We start from the raw sequence: 22,910 nt of genomic DNA, 5'->3' as shown, positions 1-22,910 counted from the left end.
AGCAGGGTTTACATTACAGCAAGGTTTGATATATATCAGGAGACAAATATAAAGAGTAATCACTCAAGGTCTACAGGGTGTATAGTAAGATCCTGGTAACTACAAACCGCAGGCGAGGTGCTGCCACGCCTCCAGTGTGGGTGAGATCGGTGTGAGTCATGCTGCTTATGTGAAGGCTTAGGCAACACAATGAGTATAAACATGGCTTTGCTTCCTTTCTCCAGTTTTACCTCCCAGCCCTCATCAGTCAGGGTCTTACCAGGAGAGCAGCACACTAATGTCAGACATAAGACTACCAGTTCTTAGCTGCACAGTAGAAAATGTTACAATGCTCAGGGGATATCCAACCATAGAGTTCCAAGTGAAGCAAAAAAAATCATAACAGATTGCTGGAGGTGATTATTACTTTTGTTCTCAAATTAACTTGAGGAAAATGATTTAAAATAAGTGGAGCAGTGTGGGCAACTGGCACAGTGGTTAGGACGCCACTTGGAATACCTGCACCACGCACAGGAGTGCCTAGTTTGAGTCTCTGCTGGGCTTCTGATCCAGCTTCCTGCTAATGTGCACCCTGGGGAGGCAGCAGGTGATAGCTCAAGTCTTTTGGCCTTGTCAGTCATGAGGGGTCCTAGATTGAGATTCCTCCTCCTGGCATTGGCCTGGGCCAGCCTTGGCTGTAGTAACTTCTGGTGCTTAAATCAGCAGATCAGGGGAGCTCCTGGTCTTTCTCTTTTTCTCTCTCCACATCTCAAATAAAAATAGACAGAAAAACCTTTAAAAAAGTTAAAAAAAAGATGTTATATAACAGCATTGGAATATAAATGTCTTTTTGTTGTTGTTGTTTTGGTTAACACAATTTTTTTTCTAAGAAAATTGGGCACCATAAGAAAATTTGTGGCTGGAGATACCTTCAAAATTTTATAAAGCTTTTTTGACTCATATGTAATACTTGCACATCTTTACAGGGAACAATGCGATATCTCCACACATGCATACAGTGCAAACTGATCAATCAGCAGCCAGCATCTCCACCTCCCCTCTTCCATGTGTGGAGCCTAAAGCTCCAACTTCTTTTGCTGTTTCCAGTCTATTTAAAAATGCTTTCCTTAAAATGTTATTTAAAATCTGGTTCCATCTTGAAACCTGAGTCATTTTGAAATTAGGGAACAAGGGATATGTAATTGAAGATATAGCAAAAAATACGCCTATTTTAAAAATATACATTCTTGATATATTACTAATATATGTTGAGGGAAATGTTGGTAGATGTCATATTCAGATATGGCACAAAAGAGTCCTTAACACTGCTAATTATGACTCATTTAAAATTTTTTAAAAAAGATTTATTTATTTATTTGAAAGTCAGAGTTACAGAGAGGGTGAGGCAGAGGCACAGAGAAAGAGAGAGAGATCTTTTCTCCTCTGGATCACTTCCCAAATGACTGCAATGGCCAGGGCTGGCCCCAGGCAGAAACCAGGAGCCAGGAGCTGCTTCTGGATCTCCCACAAGAGGTGCAGGGGCCCAAGCACTTGGGCCATCTTCCACTGCTTTCCCAAATGCATTATCAGGGAGCTAGATCAGAAGTGGAGCACCTGGAACTCGAACTAGCCCCCATAGGAGATGCTGGCACTGCAGGTGGTGGCTTTGCCCACTACATCACAGCACTGGACCCAATCATGTTTTTTTTAAGCTTTTACTTAATGAATAAAATTTTCATAGGTACAACTTTAGGAATATAGTGGTTTTTACCCCCTTACCCACTCTCCCTCCCCCACTCCCATCCCACCTCCTACTCCCTTTCCTATCCCATTATTCTTTAAGATTCATTTTTAATTAACTTTATATACAGAAGACCAACTCTATACTAAGTAAGGATTTCAAGTTTGCACACATACACACATATGGCAAGAGCCTCAGGTGATTATTGAGGTCATAAATAAGAGTGTTAATTGTTAAATTAACAACAGAAGTCACTGTGCACTTACTCCCATGTAGGACCTCTGTCCTTAATGAGTTGTACTATGAGAATTAACTGAAAAACGTATTCCCAATTATGTCTTGTTTTAAGTCTTCTAAAGTCCAGTCCAGATACTCATTTATATGTCAAGGAAAGAATAGATTTTACCAGTTGTGTGACTTTGTATAAGTTGTTAAATATTTTCAACTTCAATTTTCTCATCTGTAAAATGGGATTATTAAGCCCTACTTTGTAGTTGTTGGGAAGATTAAGTAAAATCAGGCATGAGTTTAAATTTTGAACATGGTGCCAGGAAGAGAGCAAGGCTTCAATATTACTTCTTTCCTTATTGCTCCTTTATCACTTTCTCCTTTCTTCCTTACGGTTGGCAGTGGAAGGCATTACTCAGTGGTGTTGCTATCAGAGAGGCTGGTCCCTGACATGACCTAGGAATTCACGGGAGGAAGAGATGTAGGAGGCTGTGTACGTGTGGGGAGGGGAATATCTTCACTTTCTGCCAAAGAGATCTCCCTTAGGCTTGCTGAGTAATGAAAGACTTGATATAGTTTCAGCTTTATCTTGGCAAATTTTTGTTACTCCTTGGCGTGTTCTTTATTTAGTAAATGGAAGCTGCCTTCAGTTGGCACTATTTCATCATGCAGCCTTCTTCAATGTTACCTGTGACTCATGTTTTTTCCACTGGCTTATCAGCCTGAACTTTCCTCTTTATGGAAGAATGTACTACTGTATTCACGGCTGGAGTCACCAAACTGGATAGACGAATAACTCGGCCTGAACAACTCTAGATGCTTGGCCATTTCCTACCTGAATTGAATTACCAGATAACTCTGGGAACGTTACATAAGATCATGCAAAGAAGATCCCTTACTGCAGACGTCTATTTCCAGCGCAATTTTTGGAAGGTTCAATGTGAAGGACCAGCAATGACCAGACAATGCATTCCTTAGAGACCTTGTCTTACTCTTGTTCATTTCTCTATTGTCAAGTAAAATACCTGAAATACTGTGAGACTACACACACATTAAACATACATTCATATATTGTACTAAGTGTAGTATATATAGCAAACTTCAGCAAATCATTAATAAAATTAGTAACTTATTGGCTTCAGAGAATGGAATAGTGTGAAGTTGTTTTTTTTTATCTGATAAGCTCTCTTTAGACATATCTCTGACTAGACATTACTTCTTTTGTTAAATTTGTCCTTTGTGGAGTGAGGTTAGGTATTTGATGTTCACTCTATTACTACACTTCCCCTTGCATTGGATTTGTACATTTGTCTCTTCCCTCAAGTACCTAGAAAAACAAAATTAAAAAAACCCTAAGAAGCAATAAATTTGAAGATAGGGATTGACCCATGTCTACCCATATCCAATCTCTTAACACTGTCTCTGGTACAGAGGCGGCATTCAGTCATGTTTTATAAATGAACAAAGAAAATAATTGGTCCTTCTGTTGTAGTTAGGGGTCATTTCATATACAGAAAAGCCAAAATATTTCTTTTCATTTAGGTTTCTGGTGTCCAAACCAAGACAACTTGTGCTACGTCACACACTATCACAAGAATAAAACCAGGGTAAGCGGTTGTATAAAGGGAACACGTCAAAGAGTGCAGACCTGGGTAATGCTGGATTTTGGAGGAAACTGATGCCCACTTAATGCTATTTCACAGATTTTAATCCATTTCCCACTTTATTTATGTCACATAGGATCCACATGACATACACTTCAGCATCGATAGGGAGAACTATTTGAGTTTTGAAGTCCAATATATGGTGACTCAATCCCTGTTCCATCTCTAAGGGCAGATGATTTATTCTGAATGTCAGCTTTCTTGGTTTTTTTTTTTTTTTTTTTTTTTTTCTTTTTAGACAGAGACATCAATACAGATCTACTTGACTACAAATGCAGTTGTTTACCTGGAAGGCACACAGTAGGTGCCAAAGGCTTCACAGTGTTGTTTAGTCAATAACTGAATCATGGCTCCGTTACTCCAATTTATTCTGAATTCTAATCAACTGCGAATAATTAACTTTCTTAGGAAAGCATATGTTGAATCATTTTTTTCCAGCCTGAAAAATACAAAAAGATTTTTTATTGCTTATTTTTCTGAAATTCCTCATTTTAGAGTTTCTGAATGAAAATTACTAGGTCTGCTAAAAATAGGGGGGTTGCTCATTGTTTATGTTGAATTCTTAATTTCCAACATTGAGGTGTTTATGTTTCTGAACACTTAATACGCCCCTTTATGCTCACACACTACCCATTTCTTTTTTTTAAAACTTGTCTTTTTAATGATTTCAGCTTATTTAGAGCTTTCTGTTTCTGAAGCACTGTCCTACCTACAGGACTGATTTGGGTAACTGCCTCCCCATGTGTAAGATTTTAATCTGGTTGGGGGGGAAATTTCTAGGCGTCTGTGACTTTTTGATGTCATCCAAAACAGAGTAATGAGTAGACAGTAAATGTTAAACGTGGATTTTCTAGTTGGATTTACTTGAAAAAACTCTCAACCCCAAATATTGGGATATGGACCCCAAAGTTCTGCCTGGTGTCCGTCGATATCCCGTCTAATCCAGAGCTTTCATCAGCAATCTTGACAGTTTGTACCCCAAAGCTACAAACTGTGACTCACTGCTCCAGAATTTAAAAATCCTTTCTCTCACCTGTGCTAATGTGGAATTTATTCATTTCTGGACCGCGTTTAGTAAAAAGAGGCGCTGGAATGTAGTGTTCTTAAGATAAGCGTTTCATCTTTATTAAGATAGTTTCAAAAGATTAAAATGGGTAATCATTATAGCAGGGCTTAACCTTCATTCAGGGGAGAAGGAGAAACTGGATTTTACTTGCAACGCTTCGTCATGTGAATAAACATTTATTGAGGTGAGTAAGCGGGGGCAGTTCCACCTGAAATTTGGAGAGAAGACAGGAAAAGGAGCACATCCAAGAAGCAAGAAGGGACAGGCTTAACTTTCCAGCAGCCGTGTAAAATTCTGCTTGTGTATATGAGTTCCAGACTTAGCACGAGTGTAAGAGCTATAGAAGCAAGTGTTCTCCTTCTTTTAGTTTATTAGTCATCACAGCATCTAGCACAAAGCTACTAGCAGTTTGTCATATCTAAAAATATTTTTGTGTAACTGTTCTCTTTAGAGGTAAAATAGGACCAAGTTAAACTTTTGATAATTCAACGAATAATATTTCTGCAAAAAGTGTGGTACAAAAGCAAAGTGTTTGGGTTACAAAGCACTACCCTCAGCTTGAGTTTCCCCTACACCATTAACCAGTCCATGGTTTGGGACAACACTCAATTTCTATCATCTTTAGCTTTATTTTTTCATAAATCTCAATTCTCTGAATTTTTTCCTAATTTTAAAAGTATTTGATTGTTTGACTAAAAAAAACTTTCATTTTACCTCCTTTTATTTACTTGCACTTCAGCTAATTATACTCTGTGAGAAGTGAAAAGAATGTTCATGTTTTCTTTTTAAAAAGGATTTATTTACTCATTTGAAAGGCAGAGATACAGACTGAGGGAGACACAGAGAGAGAGAGACAGGTCTTCCATCTGCTGGTTCACTCCCTAAAAGGCTGCAACAACCAGGGCTGGGCTAGGTTGAAGCAGGGACCCAGGAGCTTCTTCTGGGTCTCCCACATGGGTGCAGGAGCCCATGACTTGGGCCACCTTCTTCTTCCCCAGGTGCATTAGCAGGAGAACTGGATGGGAGGCAAAGCAGCCAGGATGTGAGCCGGTACCACCATGGCATGCCAGGCCCACAGATGGCCACTGAACCTGCTGTGCCACAACACTGGCCCCTCATTATTTTCTAAGTTTTCACAAATGAATGTGCGTTTTCTACATCTCTGAGGAGGGTGAGGAAGAGATCAACTAATACATAGGGAACGCCTCTTATAAGTAAAACCTTTCACGTGTATTTTTATTCTTGTCAAAGTATTAGGAAGTAGAAATACCCTCCATGTTACAACTGAGCAAAGTGAGGCTCGGAGAAGCCAGGATAACATGTCTAAAGCTGCAGAGCCGGGAAGACTCAGGCAATGCCGTGTCTGCTCTCAGGCCTGTGCGACTTAAAAGCTCGTGTTCCTTCTAGGCTACGATGCTCATATTCTTTTTTTTTTTTTTTTAGTAGGTATTCTGTTTTCACAGAGAGACTGAGGTACAGTGAACCAGAAGGCTTCCTCAATTTTGAAGTAAATTAACACCAGGGAGAAAATCATCTTTCTTGGAATAACTATCGACTCAGGTTAGCAGCAGGTGCGGAAAAGCATCTGTTTTCAGTGAAATGTTATTTCTATTTTATGCTAGTGCTGAATTTTGTTTTAATATGGTGAAATATGAGAAAATTGAGCTTGTTATTTTTAGGCATTTGTATTAAATTCTGCTTATTTCATGTTTCCTAGGGAATATCTTGGGTTGAATGTATTTTATACTCTAGAAATAATGCAACTTGTTCTGTGATCATAGATTTTATTTTATGTTGTTTTTACTGAGATATAATTCACCAAAGTATATATATTTAAGATATACACTGTGATGATTTGATTGAACATCTTTGTGGCTTCTGCTTTCTAGACTCTCCAGCTCCCAACAACCTCCCTCACACAATCATGTTATTGGGAGTACAGTGGCTTACTCTCAAACTTCATTTCTTCTTATAAAAATAACTGTCTTACCTGGAAAAAATTTCCAGTCCTTCCTTAGATGTTCTCCTTAAGACTCACTGTACTTGCACACTGTACTTCCTCTTGCTTACGGGAAGACTTTTTCCCTCTGAACTTCCCTTGTGTTGGTTTTTTCCCTGTGTTTGTGTTGGCATTTGGCTGTCTGTTCCTGTCTGTTCGTTTTGGTGAGGTGCCTGATGACAGTCAGCACTTAGCCTAGAAGTATCATTTTCCAACTCCGTGTCAGAATGAAGACTCCACCTCCCACACCCACTACTAATTACCATACCATTACAAAACATGACATTGCATCCTTCCCCCATCACTTGCACATGTCTGCTTCCACAGTTCTCATTTCTCCTGAGATGCATCTGAGCCACATGGAGAGTCTGCCTGTCAGCCACTCCAGTCACCAGGGAGCACAGAGGTCGTCCTGGAAGCTGTGGCTCCTCTGCTCTACAGTTCTGTTGCTATTGCTTTGCTCTCTCAGTACATTGATCCTTACCTTCCTGCCACTCAAGGTAAGCAGGCAACAGTACCTGGGGTTGCTATTTATTATATCCCTATATTCATTTGGTAGACTACTTATCGTTGCCACACTTTATTGTTGGATATAGTTGAAAGGAACAAGCATATAAGTAATGTAAATGAAATTCCATTTTGTCATGCCATGGCTTTTGAGATGAAAATATCATAAAACGTTAAGTGCTAGCTGCAGAACTGAGTTAGATGGAAACACTTGATTGAATCATTCAGTTGACAGATGCTCATGAAATACTTCTCCCTTCCTGGAACTCTGCTATACCTTCTTGGTGGAATAAAAAATGTGTACAATGTGATGCTTTTCCTTAAGGAGGGGGTTATGAGCTTTAGTCTTACTGAAAGAAAAGACACCAAAACATAACGGAAGGCTGAACAAGGTAACAGACAGGTGGTTAGGGTATTGTGGAGGGGGGAAAGGTCACGAACTATGTAACTCTGGATTCTTGCTCTAGGTCCCTCCATTACCAATTGTATGAATTTGAGGTGATTTAATCTCTGTTTTTGTTTCTTCATCTGTAAATGGTAATAGGGGATTAGAGTTGCTCATTATGATGATTTTCTAGTTGTAAGATACAGTGATCAGTAATTAATCTAAGGGTAGTATGGAACATAAATGACTTAGGATTCATACACTGTGGACAGTGACTTGAGGCTGGGGTAATCAGGGAAGGCTTCATGGAGGAAGGAGAAAGCACATGTCAACTTGGGAATCCCCTGACGCTTATCAGGAATTTCCCATTGAGCTCCAGTCCAAGTTGGGAGCCTAGAGAATGGGACTGTACACTGGGAATGAAGATAATTAGGTTCTTTACCAGAAGTTTTTCTCACTGTTGACTACATAGCACTAATCAAAAAAGAAAATAAGAAATTCTTTATTTAATGAAAGATCTAGCCCGTTTCAGGTGTCCTTGTGAAGATTCTGAGACTTGGGGAGAGCCATACGGTGCACGGCCGACTGTGAAAGAATCGGGATGTGACCACTGGAGTGCTTTTCTAAAGGAGCTGACCAGCAATATTTTCAAAGATAGGGTTCTCTCCCTTCAGGCATTTGAAAGTAAATTAGAAAAGGGCAGGAGGAATAAGTACACCATGGACATTTATTTAGTTAGGGTAAGCATGTATTTGGCCAAACTTTACCCAGTGGCCCATTAGCTGGTATGTCATAACTGCATATAAGGATGCACAACAAAAATTTTTTTGTAAGATTTATTTTATTTATTTGAAAGACAGAGTTACAGAGAGAGGTAGAGAGAGAGAGGTCTTCCATCCGCTGGTTCACTCCCCAGATGGCTGCACCCATCCGAAGCCAGGAGCCAGGAGCCTCCTCCAGGTCTCCCATGTGGGCACAGGGGCCCAATGACTTGGACCATCTTCTACTGCTTTCTCAGGCCATAGCAGAGAGCTGAACAGGAAGAGGAACAGCCGAGACTAGAACTGGCGCCCATATGGGATGCCAGCGCCTCAGGCCAGGGCGTTAACCCGCTGTGCCACAGTGCTGGCCCCAACAGAAATATTTCTAATCCTAGTTCCTCACTCAAAAGGAGTGAGCCAAGCAGACGCATGAATCCTCTGGAGCAGTTAAGTTTGAGCAGAAAGAAATTTCAGAGACTCTGAGTGATGAGATTTCTGAAGAAGAGAAAGGATGGGAACAGCAATCAGTTAAACTTGGAAGTGTTTTTGCCTTGGAAAAACCATCTCAAGTTGTTATTAATCAGGTGCATCTGGAGCTCATTGAATACAGGTGGCATCAGTTCCTGCATATGATTGGGGAATGAGTGCAGAAGAGGAAGCAGATGCCTCTTCTCAAGACATTGTGGTTCTTGCAAAGAGAAAGAGGAAGCCTAAGACAGCCAGAGTCACTCCTCTTGCCAGTCTCTAACTTGATTAATTCCCTATTTTTCATTCTGGATTCTCCCAATAGAAGGTCCTGCCTCTGAAGATAGTACAGAGTTTGTTAGGGAACATTAAAGGAGAATTTAGTTTCATGGGAAAAGTCAGTGACCTGGTCAGCAATGCAATGACACTAGCTCATATATTCCATTTCCACTTGCCTGTACTTCCCTTTTCCTGTAGGCTACAAATAAATATAGTTAGGAAAAAGATCTGAGTGGCTGAGGGATAGTGAGTCATTATGAGGTAGCTACTTCCACCTTCTCACAATGTCCATGAACCTTGGAGATTTTTTTTTTTAGATTTACTTACTTATTTAAAAGTCAGAGTTATAGAGAGAAAGGGAAAGACACACACACACACACATGACAGAGAGAGAGAGAGAGAGAGAGAGAGAGAGAGACAAAGAGATCTTCCATCTACTGGTTCACTCTATGTGGCTGCCATGGTCAGGACTGGGTCAGGCGAAAGCCAAGAGCCAGGGGCTTCATCTGTGGGTCACAGGAGCCCAAACATTTTGGCCATCTTCCCCTGCTTTTCCCATGCCATTAGCTGGATAGGAAGTGGAACTGCCAGGAAAGAAAACTGACGCCTATGTGGGAAGCTGGCATTGCAGGTGGCGGCTTTAACCCACTGTGCCACAATGGCGGCCCTTGGATATTTTAAAAAATTTGGTTTCCACTTTAGTTTTCACAAAGCCCCACTTTCCAATTCTTTGGACACTAATTTAAAAGGTGTTAGATGGGAATCTTGGCTCTCTTAAGATCAACAGAATTTTCCTTGGGAGAATTCTCTCCTCTCCACCCCAACCCCCATCTTTCAGAAGACATTTAACTAAAAGTATAGGCTAGGAGTTCCAGAAGTTTGATCAATCCCTCAGTGAGAATAACCTCATAGAAGCTGTCTCTAAGAAAGCAAATGTTCAAGAGAGTACCCTGATTCAAGGAAATGAAATATACTTCCAAATGGGGGACATTGCACCTGTGCTTAAAAGTAGAGTAGAAGGGCATGCAGTCATCTGCAGTGCCGGCATCCCATATGGGCACTGGTTCAAGTCCTGGCTGCTCTACTTCTGATCCAGCTCTCTGCCATGGTCTGAGAAAGCAGTAGAATATGGACCAAGTCCTTGGGCCCCTGCACCCATGTGGGAGACCCAGAAGAAGCTCCTGGCTCCTGGCTTCAGATCAGCGCAGCTCCGGCAGTTGTGGCCAACTGGGGAGTGAAACAAAGGTTGGAAAGCCTCTATCTCTCTCTTTCTGCCTCTCCTCTCTCTGTGTAACTCTTTCAAATAAATAAATAAATAAATCTTTAATTAAAAAAGTAGAGTAGATTTTATTTCCAAATGATTATCTGATTTGAGTTGTATTAGAGAATGAATTATTATGAAGTTTTGCCCATTTTGGGCCCGACTATAAAAATCTAGGCTTAAACCAAAATGAGGTTACAAAAGCAACCAATCTAAGTAAAAATCAACTGAACTGAAAGTGCCGTATGCTTCTTTACAGGTAGGTATTTACTCCTTCCAAACATCACCAGAATTGTAAACAGAAACTGTCCCACAGATTGGTAGTGGTGAGGGTTTTGAGTCAGACAGATTAGGGTTGGATCTCAACATTGCCTCTTATTAGCTGCATGACCTTGGGCTGGTTACTTAATCCTTCTCATCCTCATTGCCTCATCTGCCAAGTCAACATGCTAATTCTTAGAGTATTCATAAGGATTAATGAGACTGTACAGAAATTGCTGTGCAGTAGGCGCTCAATAGGTGGTAGTGATTACTATTTACATATTGAGACTACAATGAACACAAACTTAGTAAGATTTTACAACAACATGGATATCCTTGGCTTATCACTTTCTCTATCAAAGACCATATCTCACAGTCAAATAGGTGATTTTGTAATGAGATTTTTGTTTGTGACGATAATTAGAGATTATCACAGTGGTGGCTTCTGTAGTTCTTCATAGGCACTCAAGCAGTCCATATTACAGCATTCAGAATTCCTGATTCTGGCAATTAACTTGTCTGTGCCCCTGTATTTCTCTAAATATTACTTTTACAAGATAGTAGCTAACGCAGATACAATCTGTGGTATGTACTTTGGCACTCATTTATATTTAGATTGTTACCTAATCGCTTCCTGTATGTCATCATGTCTTTCTAGAAAGATTACAAATGTCGTGAGAGGCAACAATCAAATTACTTTGTCTTGCACTCTTACAATGCTAGTACAGTGTCGTGAATACATATGCTTAAATTTTTAATTCTTCATTATAATTAGCATTATCACCAAAATATCTAATACTTTTTAGCAGTTCAGACAGTATACAAACCTCTTGATGAGAATTTCTTCATTTAAACCCAACAACAACCTAGATGAATGAGATGACCCATTCCATAGATGAGGAAATTGGAACGAAGGACTCCCTGTCACACGTCTATTATGGATTAAACTAAACTGAATTTCAAAATCTCTTTTAAGAAACCAAAATGAGGATAAAATAATTGTAAGAGCAAAAACAATTGCAGGGTATTAAGTGATTTATTTTCTAGGATAGTAGCTTCCAGACTCTTGGATTGAACCTTCTCATGAATAAAATGTTTTCAATTTAGTTCTCAATATACATATATGCTAATTCTTATATAGTATACAAATAGTAATAATATGTATATTAAAAAGATACACAAACTGACATATATAAGGATGGACTAAATAGTATGTTTAATGTAGCAAAGCCATTTTGATTTTACCAAAATATCATGTGTTCTAATGAGCTAATACATAATATAAATTGTACTAAAATGTCTGAAATGTTTTAGTCGAGTAAGTTGATAAATGCATTTATTTTATTTTCTTAATCTTAAACACTTTGTGATATTGCAATTTGAAATTTATATTCTAAGTTAATTTCTTCAAGGTAAGTTAAGAAAAAGAGGCGGGGGAGAGAGAGGGAGAGGGAGAGAGAGAGAGAAGGGAGAGGAAGAGAGAGAGAGGAGAGAGAGGGAGAGGGGAGAGAGAGAGGGAGAGGGGAGAGAGAGAGGGAGAGAGAGGGAGAGGGAGAGAGAGGAGAGAGAGGGGAGAGAGGGAGAGGGAGAGGGAGGGAGAGAGAGGAGAGAGAGGGAGAGGGGGGAAAGGGAGGGGGAGAGGGAGAAGGAGAGAGGGAGAGGGAGGAGAGGGAGAGGGTAGAGAGGGAGAGGGAGAGAGAGGGAAGAGAGAGAGGGAGAGGGGAGAGAGGGAGAGGGAGAGGGGGAGAGGGAGAGGGAGAGGGAGGGAGAGAGAGGGGAGAGAGGGAGGGGGAGAGAGGGAGAGAGGGAGAGGGTAGAGAGGGAGAGGGAGAGAGAGGGAGGAGAGAGAGGGAGGAGAGAGAAGGAGGAGAGAGAGGGAGAGAGGAGAGAGGGAGGGGGAGAAGGAGGAGAGGGAGAGGGTAGAGAGGGAGAGGGAGAGAGAGGGAGAGGGGAGGGGGAGAGGGAGAGGGAGAGGAGGGAGGGAGAGAGAGGAGAGAGAGGGAGGGGGGAGAGGGAGGAGAGGGAGAGAGAGAGGAGAGAGAGAGGGAGAGGGAGAGAGAGAGAGGAGAGGGAGGGAGAGGGGAGAGAGAGAGGGAGAGGGAGAGAGAGAGAGGAGAGGGAGGGAGAGAGAGGAGAGAGAGGGAGGGGGAGAGGGAGAAGGAGAGAGGGAGGGGGAGAGGGAGAGGGAGAGAGAGAGAGGAGAGGGAGGGAGAGAGAGGAGAGAGAGGGAGGGGGAGAGGGAGAAGGAGAGAGGGAGGGGGAGAGGGAGAGGGAGAGAGAGAGAGGAGAGAGAGGGGAGAGAGGGAGAGGGGAGAGAGGGAGAGGGAGAGAGAGAGGGGAGAGAGAGAGGGGAGAGAGGGAGAGGGGAGGGGGGAGAGGGAGAGGGAGAGGGAGAGCGGAGGGAGAGGGGAGAGAGGGAGAGGGAGAGGGAGAGGGAGAGAGAGGGGAGGGGAGAGGGGAGGGGGGAGAGGGAGAGGGAGGGGGAGAGAGAGGAGAGAGAGGAGAGAGAGGGAGAGGGGAGAGAGGGAGGGGGGAGAGAGAGAGAGGGGAGAGAGGGAGAGGAGAGAGAGGGAGAAGGGAGAGAGGGAGAGGAGAGAGAGGGAGGGGGAGAGGGAGGGAGGGAGGGAGAGGGGAGAGAGGGAGAGGGAGGGAGAGAGAGAGGAGAGAGAGGGAGAGGGGAGAGAGGGAGAGGGAGAGAGGGAGGGGGAGAGGGAGAGAGAGGGAGAGGGAGAGAGAGGGAGAGGGAGAGAGAGGGAGAGGGAGGAGAGGGGAGAGATGGAGGGGGAGAGGGAGAGAGAGGGAGAGGGAGAGGGAGAGGGAGAGAGAGGGAGAGGGAGAGAGAGGGAGGAGAGGGGAGAGAGGGAGGGGAGAGAGAGAGAGGGGAGAGAGGGAGGGGGAGAGAGAGAGGGGAGAGAGGGAGAGGGGAGAGAGGGAGGGGGAGAAGAGGAGAGGGGGAGAGAGGGGAGAGAGAGGGAGGAGAGGGAGAGGGAGAGGGAGAGGAAGGGAGAGAGGAGAGAAACATGACCTCTCTACTCTCTAAATGCCTGTAATAGTTGAGACTAAGCTGGGCAGATGCTGGGAGCCAGGGACACAATCCAGGTCTCTGATGTGGGTGGCAGTGTCCTGTCTATTTGCACCATTGCCACTGCCTCATAGGGTGCTATTAGCAAGGAACTAGAATTGAGAATGGAGCCAGAATTAGAACCTAATTCTGATATGGAGCCAGAATTAGAACCTAATTCTGATATGGGATGTAGGTGTCTCAACCAGCTTCTTTATTATTAGGCCAAATGCTCACCCTGCGTGACTTAAAAAAAAAAAAAAGTCTTTCACTCCATTCATGTCTTCCTTCCCCTCCTTACACAACCAAATTCCAAGGTCTATAAATATAATCCTTACCCTGCTTAAACCCACTCACTTCCTTCTCTCCATTATACGCTAATGACAAAACCCCAACCATGGGAAACCTCCAACAGTGACTTAATCCTATCGCTCTATGTCTTTTACAGTTGGACAGATCTGAAGAAAAACACAAGATTTTGTGGGAACGTCTTACTTTAAATTCTGAGTACTAATTTCCAGTGGGACTTCAAGTGTTTCTCTGGAAACAGATTACATCTCACCATTTCCATTCACTCTCCTCTACTGGACTATTTTATATCTTTGAATTATTTTCAAGTATTCATTAACTTTCTCATTCTCATTCTCACTCTCATCTGATAACGCTGCTTCTAGGTCCCAAGGGAAAATACAAGCAGGAGGAAAAATTTTCCAAGTCCACATTTCTGTTATTTACCAGCATTTATGTCCATATATATTGGGTTTCCCTTTTGTCACCAAAGGTTAATTGTCAATGCATCTTTCTAAGGTCACCTATGAACTAGATCCTATCCCTTCTTTCCTATTCAAAGACAAGGGGCTACATATTACTCCCACTTTCACCTGCTGTTTATTTTAACATTTCCATTACATGGCAATAGACAAACACATTGGAATTTCTCTCATATTAAAATATGAAGAAAACCAAAACAACAAGCAACCCCTCCTCCCCAAAAAACAAAAACCTTTGACCTCTCATTCAAGCGCCATTCAATTTTTCTCCACTACAGGATAACTTCTCCAATTTCTCTTTTCCCATTTACCCTTAAACCATTTAATTAAGTGTCAGCTCTCATTATATCACAGAAACTATTTTTCTAAGAACTCTAATTTCTATCATGTTGCTAAATCTACAAGTCAATTGTCTGACCCCTTCTTACTTGACCCATTGGTAGTATCTGAAACCAGCTGATTACTCAGTTCCTTAAAATACTTCTCTTGGTTTCCAAACATCACACTCGGCTAGTTTCTTTTGGGGTTCACTGGACTTTCCCTCTTAGTCTCTCTTGTTAGCACCTTCTTATTTGTCTGAACTCTAAAACACTGCAGTGTCCCAGTATTCTTCTCCACCTAAATTCCTGAACTTGAAGATATCATTTAACTTCAGGTTTCAAAGCAAAAAGCTTAAGACACCTAAATTTACACCTTCAGCCCTCCTTATATTAGCCCCATATATCCATACTAGACATCCTTACCTGGATATCTAGTATCAAACTCATGGTTTTCTGAATCAGCGTATTCCTCTTAAATCTTGTGTATTTCAGTGAATCATAACTTTATTTTTCCAGTTACTCAGGTCCAAATTTGTGTGGTCATCTTTGTCTCTTCTTGTCATTCTCTCAACCTATATCCTTACCAGGGACTCCGGTTGGCTCTGCTTTCCAGTCAGCTGTCACCGTCTCCACTGCTAGCACCTTGGTCAGAGGCATCCTTCTCTCCTAAATGAGTGCTATGACGTCTTCGCTCATCTTATTACTTTTGTCCTTGCTTCCCTTTAATTTGTTCAAGAGAAATGCAATAAAAAGTTTATGTCCCATCCTTTAAGTCCAAAAAGTCTTTTAAATACTTTCCCAATGAATTTTGGGTAGTACAATTTTTTGTGGTTATGTTTTATCTGGTTACAAGATCTTTAGCATTTACATATTTGAATTTGTAAAATCAACCACAATAGATGACATCTTGCAGAATGTGAACTACAGGAGGTTGGGACAGTTTCAAAGTGCTGGGACTGTTTCTCGGGATGTTCTGACTCTTGTGTATGCCATGTGATTCTCTGGATATTAAACAACAATGGCTTTATCAACTTGATCGGGATATATTTCAAGGGCTTAAATTCTTATTATTTTAAATAAAAGTACACGTAAATAGAAGTTCCATTATTTTCTTCCCGCATGCCAAGGGATCATTTTGTGTTGTCACTAGAGTGTAGAGATTGCTTCTTATAGCCCAAGATGGGGAAGGTTCAAAGTCAAACAGTTGTCCTATGGGTAAATGTCAGCTGAATGCAAAGGGACTTTCAGTTTTGTGCAGAGACTCTAAAGTGGAGATAGATAATGAGAGGCATCCGTAAAGGGAAGCCAAGTGAGTTGACACATGATGGCACAAGGGATAATTTTACTGGCTGTGGAAAGATTATTTTCAGAAATCTGAAACTTAGGTAAATCAATTGAGAAAGTAGTGACACTGTCATCCTGACAAATTCTTCCTTTTCTTCCCCAGCAAACAGCTAAGGAGGCCTGTGTTGCTAAGTTTGGTGAGTAACCTACCTTGCATAGCCTCCCTTTTTACTTTCCTTAGTTTTTCATGCTCTCAAGAAAGTCTATATTCTCTGCCATTCATTTTAAGATACTATCTATTTATGATTACTTATCATGTAATCAGTCTCTCAGTGGGCTAGGAGCTAAAGCTTCCCGATGTGAGATGTGAACTGGGTAGGCAAGTTCGCGCCCTGGTGAATATTTCACTTGAGGTCACATCTCTGGAAAGGAATATTCGACACTTTTAATACCTTGTGATTCTGAAACTGAAGAGTGAACTTTCAATTCTATTTTAAAATAAGAACGAGTTTCAAATTTCTACAACATTACTTCAAAGTGCTTCTTGCTTTTCACACAATGCTAAGGTCCAAAATATCATGTGGAAAGGTTTTATTGATGTTTCCAAATGTACAGACATGGAATGAAAGTTACGTTTCTGTAAATGTGAAGTGCTTTTATCTCCATACAGCTTTACTTGTAATCTGTGCTATTTCATTTTCTTTCCTTCATTCCCTTATTCACTTCCCTTGTAATATTATTCTACTTGTTTATAATTTGCAAGATCTCATTGATGATTAAATATGCTAATATTTTCTATGCATTGCAAATGAAATACCTTGGTTTCTTTTTTCATCTTTCTGTGGTGTTTTCCTTTTTGTTTGTACAGAAGTTTTGTATTGAAATATAATCACGCTCTGTTTAATGGTGAAGAAGTATTGAGACTAGGGGAATGGCTACTTATATTCAAGTGGATATAAGACAGACAACAAAAAAGGAACAACTTAACTTGTAGTAGGGTAGCTGCTGGCACATTCAAAGAAGAAAACTAAAGCAGGGTAAAGGTAGAGAGAGCACAGCAGAATACTATTCTATACAAATTGATTAGGAAGATGTTCTTGATGAAGTGATATACAACAGACAGTGTTTACACAGAAAATCATGGAAAGGTATGGACTGTCAACCCTAGTCAACACAATCGCGAGATGTAATTCCTCCTTTTTCTCCTTCCTTCTTTTTTGTCTTCCTTCCTTTCACAAATATTAATTGACAAGAGATGTAGTGCTATTTAATTCATTGTTATATTCCAAATTTATTTCCTTAGAGTTATCCAAGCAAGAGATACAATTAGGATTTGTAACTTCTCTAAAGCAAGGAGTAGAATGACACTTAAAATATTAAAATTATGGGTACAGAGAACTCTTATAGATCAAGTAAAGATATAACCTGTAGATGATAAAGAATTAACTATAATCAGGAAGTGGATTAAATAATGAAATAACTATGTGTTCCATTTTGTATGTCTTATAAAATTCTTATAGGACCATTACCTTCAAAATGGCAAATGGAATCTCCTAAACCTTCTTGTGTGAACAAGATCTCGGACTGGAAGCTGAAGATACTTCAGAATGGCTTATATATAATTTATGGCCAAGTGGCTCCTGATCCAACCTACAAGGGATTTGCTCCTTTTGAGGTGCAGCTGTGTAAAAACAAAGAAGCCATACAAACTCTAACAAACAACTCTAAAATCCAAAATTTAGGAGGTATTTATGAATTTGATGCTGGAGATATAATAGAGTTGAGATTCAACTCTGATGATCAGGTACTAAAAAACAATACATACTGGGGGATTGTTTTACTAGTAACTCCCCAGTTTAGCTCCTAGAGATTTGGTTTTATCTTCTCATTCCTTTCAACACATAGATGTCAAGAGGTGGGTTAGAGGGGAAAGTTTTCAACGTCTACAGTTTGGGTATAGAAATCACAAAGAGAACTCCTCTGCATGTGAATTTTACTCTCTCATGCTTACATGAAAAAGATACAGAGAAAAGGTCACACGAGTTTCAGTTATGCCTGATGTTGGGTCTACAAAGAGACTTCACTAATCCATGACAAAGTGAATATGGGTGGCAGAGGACAAAAGATCTTAGAGCCATTGTCTTCTTCTTAAATCTACGAATGGAAAAATGATGTCTTCTTCCCAGGGGACCTTGTCCGGTGTGCAGAATGGATCCAGAAAGGCAGCCTGGTCTTGCTCTCATACCTTTATGCTACTTTGCTTCATCCTTCCCATATTTCCATCCTCAGAGACACCACTAATAGGAAGTGGTCAGATTAGTAGGGTGGTCAGATGTGTCAATGATACCCTACTTTAGATGCAGTCATATTAGAGGATAGAGAATATTCTCTGACAACCACTGGGACAAAGGCCCAGGAGGCATGACAAGGACTGTACCTGTCGCTCCCCCTCTTCGTGGAGGAGCAACACAGGACCCTGCGCTGTTCTTTCGTCTGCTCGGCCCTCCCCGGGTTTGCTGCTGGTTCTTCCCGGGTTGGCTACTATCCCTTCCACCTCCGTGGAAGGGCAGTTCCCCCTGGCCACATTCCCCACTTCCGCAGGGGAGCGGCACACCGCCGGCCGGCTTTCTCGGGGGCTGCACGGGTTCCCTTAGATGTTCCCCATAGATGTTCCTGGTGCATGCCGTCTCTCTCCTCCTTTATAGTCCTTCTCTGCCAATCCCAACTCGGCTGCCCACACGCCGAGTACGCTGCTCTCCAATCAGGAGCAAGTCCTACAGTTAATTGGTTGAACTGGAGGCAGCTGTGCGGAAGCTGTTTACTTCTCTCCCAGCGCCATATTGTGGGAGAGCAGATGCATAGAATAAGTCCTAATTCGAGTAACTTAGTCTGGTCCGGATTGCTCCCCACAGATCCCCCTTTCTTTTTATTTTTTAGCGTTGATACGCGCCTGTCCTCGGTGTCCCGCGGCACACACTCTGCTCTACTTGCTAGAGCCGCCACAGGCTCTTACAAGTCCTATCAATCAGGAAAACCGAATCCGGGTCCTCTCTTCGCCATGTTGTGAGGAGGTTTTTAGGCGCTGATGCGTGCCTGTGTTCGGTGCCCTGCAGCGCATGCTCTGCTCTGCTAGAACTGCCTGCAGGTGTTTACAAAACCTATCAGGCAAACCGAATCCAAGCCTTCTCATTGCCGTATGGTGGGGGAGACTTATTAGTGTTGGTTTGTGCCTATCTTCGGTGACCTGCAGCTCATACTCTGGTCGAGCTTTGCTGGCGCTTACCGCCTTAAATCAGGCAGACCGAATCCAAGCCTCCTAATTGTTGCATTGTGGGGAAGCTTTACTGATGTTAATTCGTGCCTGTCTTCGGTGACCTGCGGCTAGCCGCCCAGGTGCTCATCGCCTCACTAATCGGGCAGACCGAATCCAAGCCTTCTAATTGGCATGTTGAGGGGAGGCCTTATTTTTCTCTATTTCTCTATCTCCGGGCATTTCTATTTCTCCCATTTTACTTCTGTCTGCCAACATTCCTATTTCTCTTTTACTTCTAAACTTCTGTTTCTCTTATCCCCGCAGCTTTCCGGCACCTCGCCCCGCCGGCGGGTTCCCGGCTCTGCGCCGCTTCAGCCCGCGCGCCTCTCTCATCTGCGCAGCTTCCCTGCTTTGCGCGGCTTCCCGGCTTCGCGCGCTCCGCGGTCTCCACGCTTAACCCTTTCGCGTCTGAACCACGGCCTACGCCAGCGTTCCCTATCTATTCACGCCCCGTGCTCTCTCCGCACGCGGCGGCTTCCGCGAGTAACACAGCGTAGCTTGCGTCTCCGCCACTAGGATTCAATCTAAGTTCCCCGGGCTAGCCTGGCGAATTCAACCCAGCGTACGTCTCCGCCCCACGGTTTGGCTTCCCGTCCTTTGCTCCCCGGGCTAATCAGACGGATCCCAATCTGGCTTGCGTCTCAGCTTCTGGTTTTAACTTTTCGCCCCCTATTCCCGGGCTAACTTGAGAATCCCAAAGTGGCTTTCGTATCCGCCTCGGCCTGCCCCCCGCGGCTTCAATTTCCCTAACATTTTTCTCTACCCGGTATGTTTCCCCAAACTTTCCTCCAACGATATTCCTCCCTCATTTCTCCTGGCCTCTCCCCACAGTCCGCGTCCGAGTCTGTTTGTTCTAGCTTTCACTTTCGCTTTCGACCTTAGAGATTCCTCCCAGCTTCCCCCCGTAGTCCGTATCCGAGTCTATGCCTAGGCTTTCAATAGCTTCTTCCGGCACCTTTTTCGTCCGGCTTTTCCCTAGGCTGTTTGCTAGTCTCTCTCTCCGGTATTTTCCCTAGGCTGTTTGCTAGTCTCTCTCTCCGATATTTTCACAGTTCTTCCCGTTTCTTCCCGTTTCTTCCCCCCTAAGTTTGCTATCCGTCCTAGGCTTCATATCCAAGCTAGGTTTCCTATCCGAGTCAGGTTTCCTATCCGAGTCACGGCACCATTATGTCGCTCCCCCTCTTCGTGGAGGAGCAACACAGGACCCTGCGCTGTTCTTTTCGTCTGCTCGGCCCTCCCCGGGTTTGCTGCTGGTTCTTCCCGGGTTGGCTACTATCCCTTCCACCTCCGTGGAAGGGCAGTTCCCCCTGGCCACATTCCCCACTTCCGCAGGGGAGCGGCACACCGCCGGCCGGCTTTCTCGGGGGCTGCACGGGTTCCCTTAGATGTTCCCCATAGATGTTCCTGGTGCATGCCGTCTCTCTCCTCCTTTATAGTCCTTCTCTGCCAATCCCAACTCGGCTGCCCACACGCCGAGTACGCTGCTCTCCAATCAGGAGCAAGTCCTACAGTTAATTGGTTGAACTGGAGGCAGCTGTGCGGAAGCTGTTTACTTCTCTCCCAGCGCCATATTGTGGGAGAGCAGATGCATAGAATAAGTCCTAATTCGAGTAACTTAGTCTGGTCCGGATTGCTCCCCACAGTACCTTACTGGGAATTCCCTGGTTTCATCATGCTCAAGCTGCAGGTGCTTTATAAACCAAATTGGTCAAAAGGGTCATTCTGAACCTTCATCTAAGGCTTCATGAGAACTCACTGTATGTGTCTAAACATTGCCAGTAGAAAAAAGGGTGTAACCACTAGTAATAATTGGATTTAACCTCAGAAATTGCTACCAATTACTATCTTGGGTAACATATGGTTTCACACTTTTAGTTGGCTTTTCATAGTTTACAAAGTGTCTTCGTGTGTCATATGACAACTGTAGGAAGTTAAATGAGGAAGGTGTTTTTGACAGAATTTTAATAGTGAGAATATGGAAGCCATTGGAACACTGGTAATTTTGCCTTAACTCCTAGAACCATGGCTAACTGACCCAGCAGGAATCTACTGCATCAGTTCCTGCTTTAGAAGTTGTATTTCTGCTATCACATCATACCTTAATCAACGTTAGCAAATTCAATTTTTAGAGATGTATTCTCCTTTAGATAGAGATGGGAAGAGTGAATGTCCACTACCTTTACCAACTCACTTCTTATCTTTTCTCTGCCTGTAGCAGGGAGTTCCAAGGTGCTTTCTCCAATCAAATCCCTTCCCTTATCTTGCAAAACCCATTTAAGCCAGTGTGCTAACTTCTAAAAATAACAAATAGCATTCAATCTAAAAGTTTTGAACTCCATTAAATTTGCTACTTGTAAGTTCTTGTTGAAAGGCATGTCATACTACATTTTAGATCAATATAAAATATTTATGGATATTTGTGAAAACTATATTGTTAATATTATCATAGATAAAGTTAATTTAAAAATATTTTATTATGTACATGCTACAAAAATTTATTGGAATAGATTATATCTGATTCCAAGTTGTTTCTTAGTAAATCTTCTTAAAAAAATGTCTGCTGAGTAGCCATAGGGCCAAAGACTTTGATATCTTATTCCTTTTGCACAAAAGTACATCAGAAAGTTTGTGGAAAGTGGAATTAAAAGATAAATTTATTTGGTTCAAAAAAGTTTTGCAGTGTATGAGTATGACATTTTTTTCATAATCTGTGTTTTCCAATAACTTTTTTGAAAGTCCTTCATATTTACATATCTTCTCAGGAAATTAAGGTTGTGTTAATATATATTTATAGAAACTTTTATTCATTTTTTGCATTGTAAGAAGTAGTGTGCTGGGGTGGGCTAGCACTAGCTCCTAAGAGTTGCTTGTTAAACTTGCATGAATTTTGCATTCTGTTTATTAATACAACTGTCATTGAACTTGGCTGTGGTGAGACTATTTATACCAAGAGAACCGACAAACACTAAAAATGAGGGGTTTTGTTTTGGGACAGCTCATTTATCAGTACATCACTGTTCATAAAAAACAAAAACAAAAAGCTTCTCAACGGCTCCTCTTGCCCCTGCCTCATTCTTGGGACAATCAATATCCACTATGAATGGAAAAAGCTGAACTTAGCCATTCCTCAGGGAAAATGGAGATTTCTGCAGCTGTAACCAGCAGGATGGCTACCAACAGATTGACTTCGACTTTTCCTGGTGTTATCATTTCAACCTCTGTTTTAAGTATGTACTCTGTTTCCTTATTTCTTCAGATATTAGTTTTTTAAACTATAATAAAATGTAGATTAGCAACTGGATTGTAGCTGATTTATCTGTGGCTTATCAGATTTTAGTCGGTTATCTTGAGAACATGAAAGCAGATGAGGGAAATCCTTGCCCATATGAAACACTGCTTGGCAAGTGTTAGGCGAACGAGAGAGCTGGGTGCAGTTAGCTTTGGGTCATATCTGTCTGCATTTCTGATGAAACAGTCAGAAATTTCCACTTTCTTTCATCCACTGCCTGGACCCCACCCATGTGTACCACAAAGCTGTCACCACCCCTCTCACACGGATTGTTTTT

General features: G+C 42.1%; 1 protein-coding gene across 1 annotated transcript; it reads left to right on the top strand.

Annotated features, from left to right (window-relative positions):
• The first annotated feature begins 6,972 nt into the window (after positions 1-6,972).
• On the top strand, positions 6,973-22,645 carry TNFSF18 (TNF superfamily member 18). The gene is made up of 3 exons (XM_008263788.4): positions 6,973-7,177; positions 16,195-16,228; positions 17,552-22,645. Exons 1-3 carry the CDS (start codon positions 6,989-6,991, stop codon positions 17,896-17,898), a joined length of 570 nt encoding a protein of 189 aa, XP_008262010.4. The 5' UTR covers positions 6,973-6,988; the 3' UTR covers positions 17,899-22,645.
• The last annotated feature ends 265 nt before the right edge of the window (positions 22,646-22,910 follow it).

The sequence above is a fragment of the Oryctolagus cuniculus genome, chromosome 7 (assembly GCF_964237555.1).
Source record: "Oryctolagus cuniculus chromosome 7, mOryCun1.1, whole genome shotgun sequence".
Taxonomy (NCBI): domain Eukaryota; kingdom Metazoa; phylum Chordata; class Mammalia; order Lagomorpha; family Leporidae; genus Oryctolagus; species Oryctolagus cuniculus.
This window is presented reverse-complemented; position numbering and strand designations above follow the sequence as displayed.

What these genes read in the sequence shown, in the direction of transcription:
- TNFSF18 (XM_008263788.4), top strand. Translation starts at nt 6,989, where the DNA reads ATGTCTGCTTCCACAGTTCTCATTTCTCCTGAGATGCATCTGAGCCAC. An exon ending in TTACCTTCCTGCCACTCAAG is followed by an intron (nt 7,178 to 16,194) that starts GTAAGCAGGCAA and finishes TTTCTTCCCCAG; the next exon opens with CAAACAGCTAAGGAGGCCTG. An exon ending in GGCCTGTGTTGCTAAGTTTG is followed by an intron (nt 16,229 to 17,551) that starts GTGAGTAACCTA and finishes AAATTCTTATAG; the next exon opens with GACCATTACCTTCAAAATGG.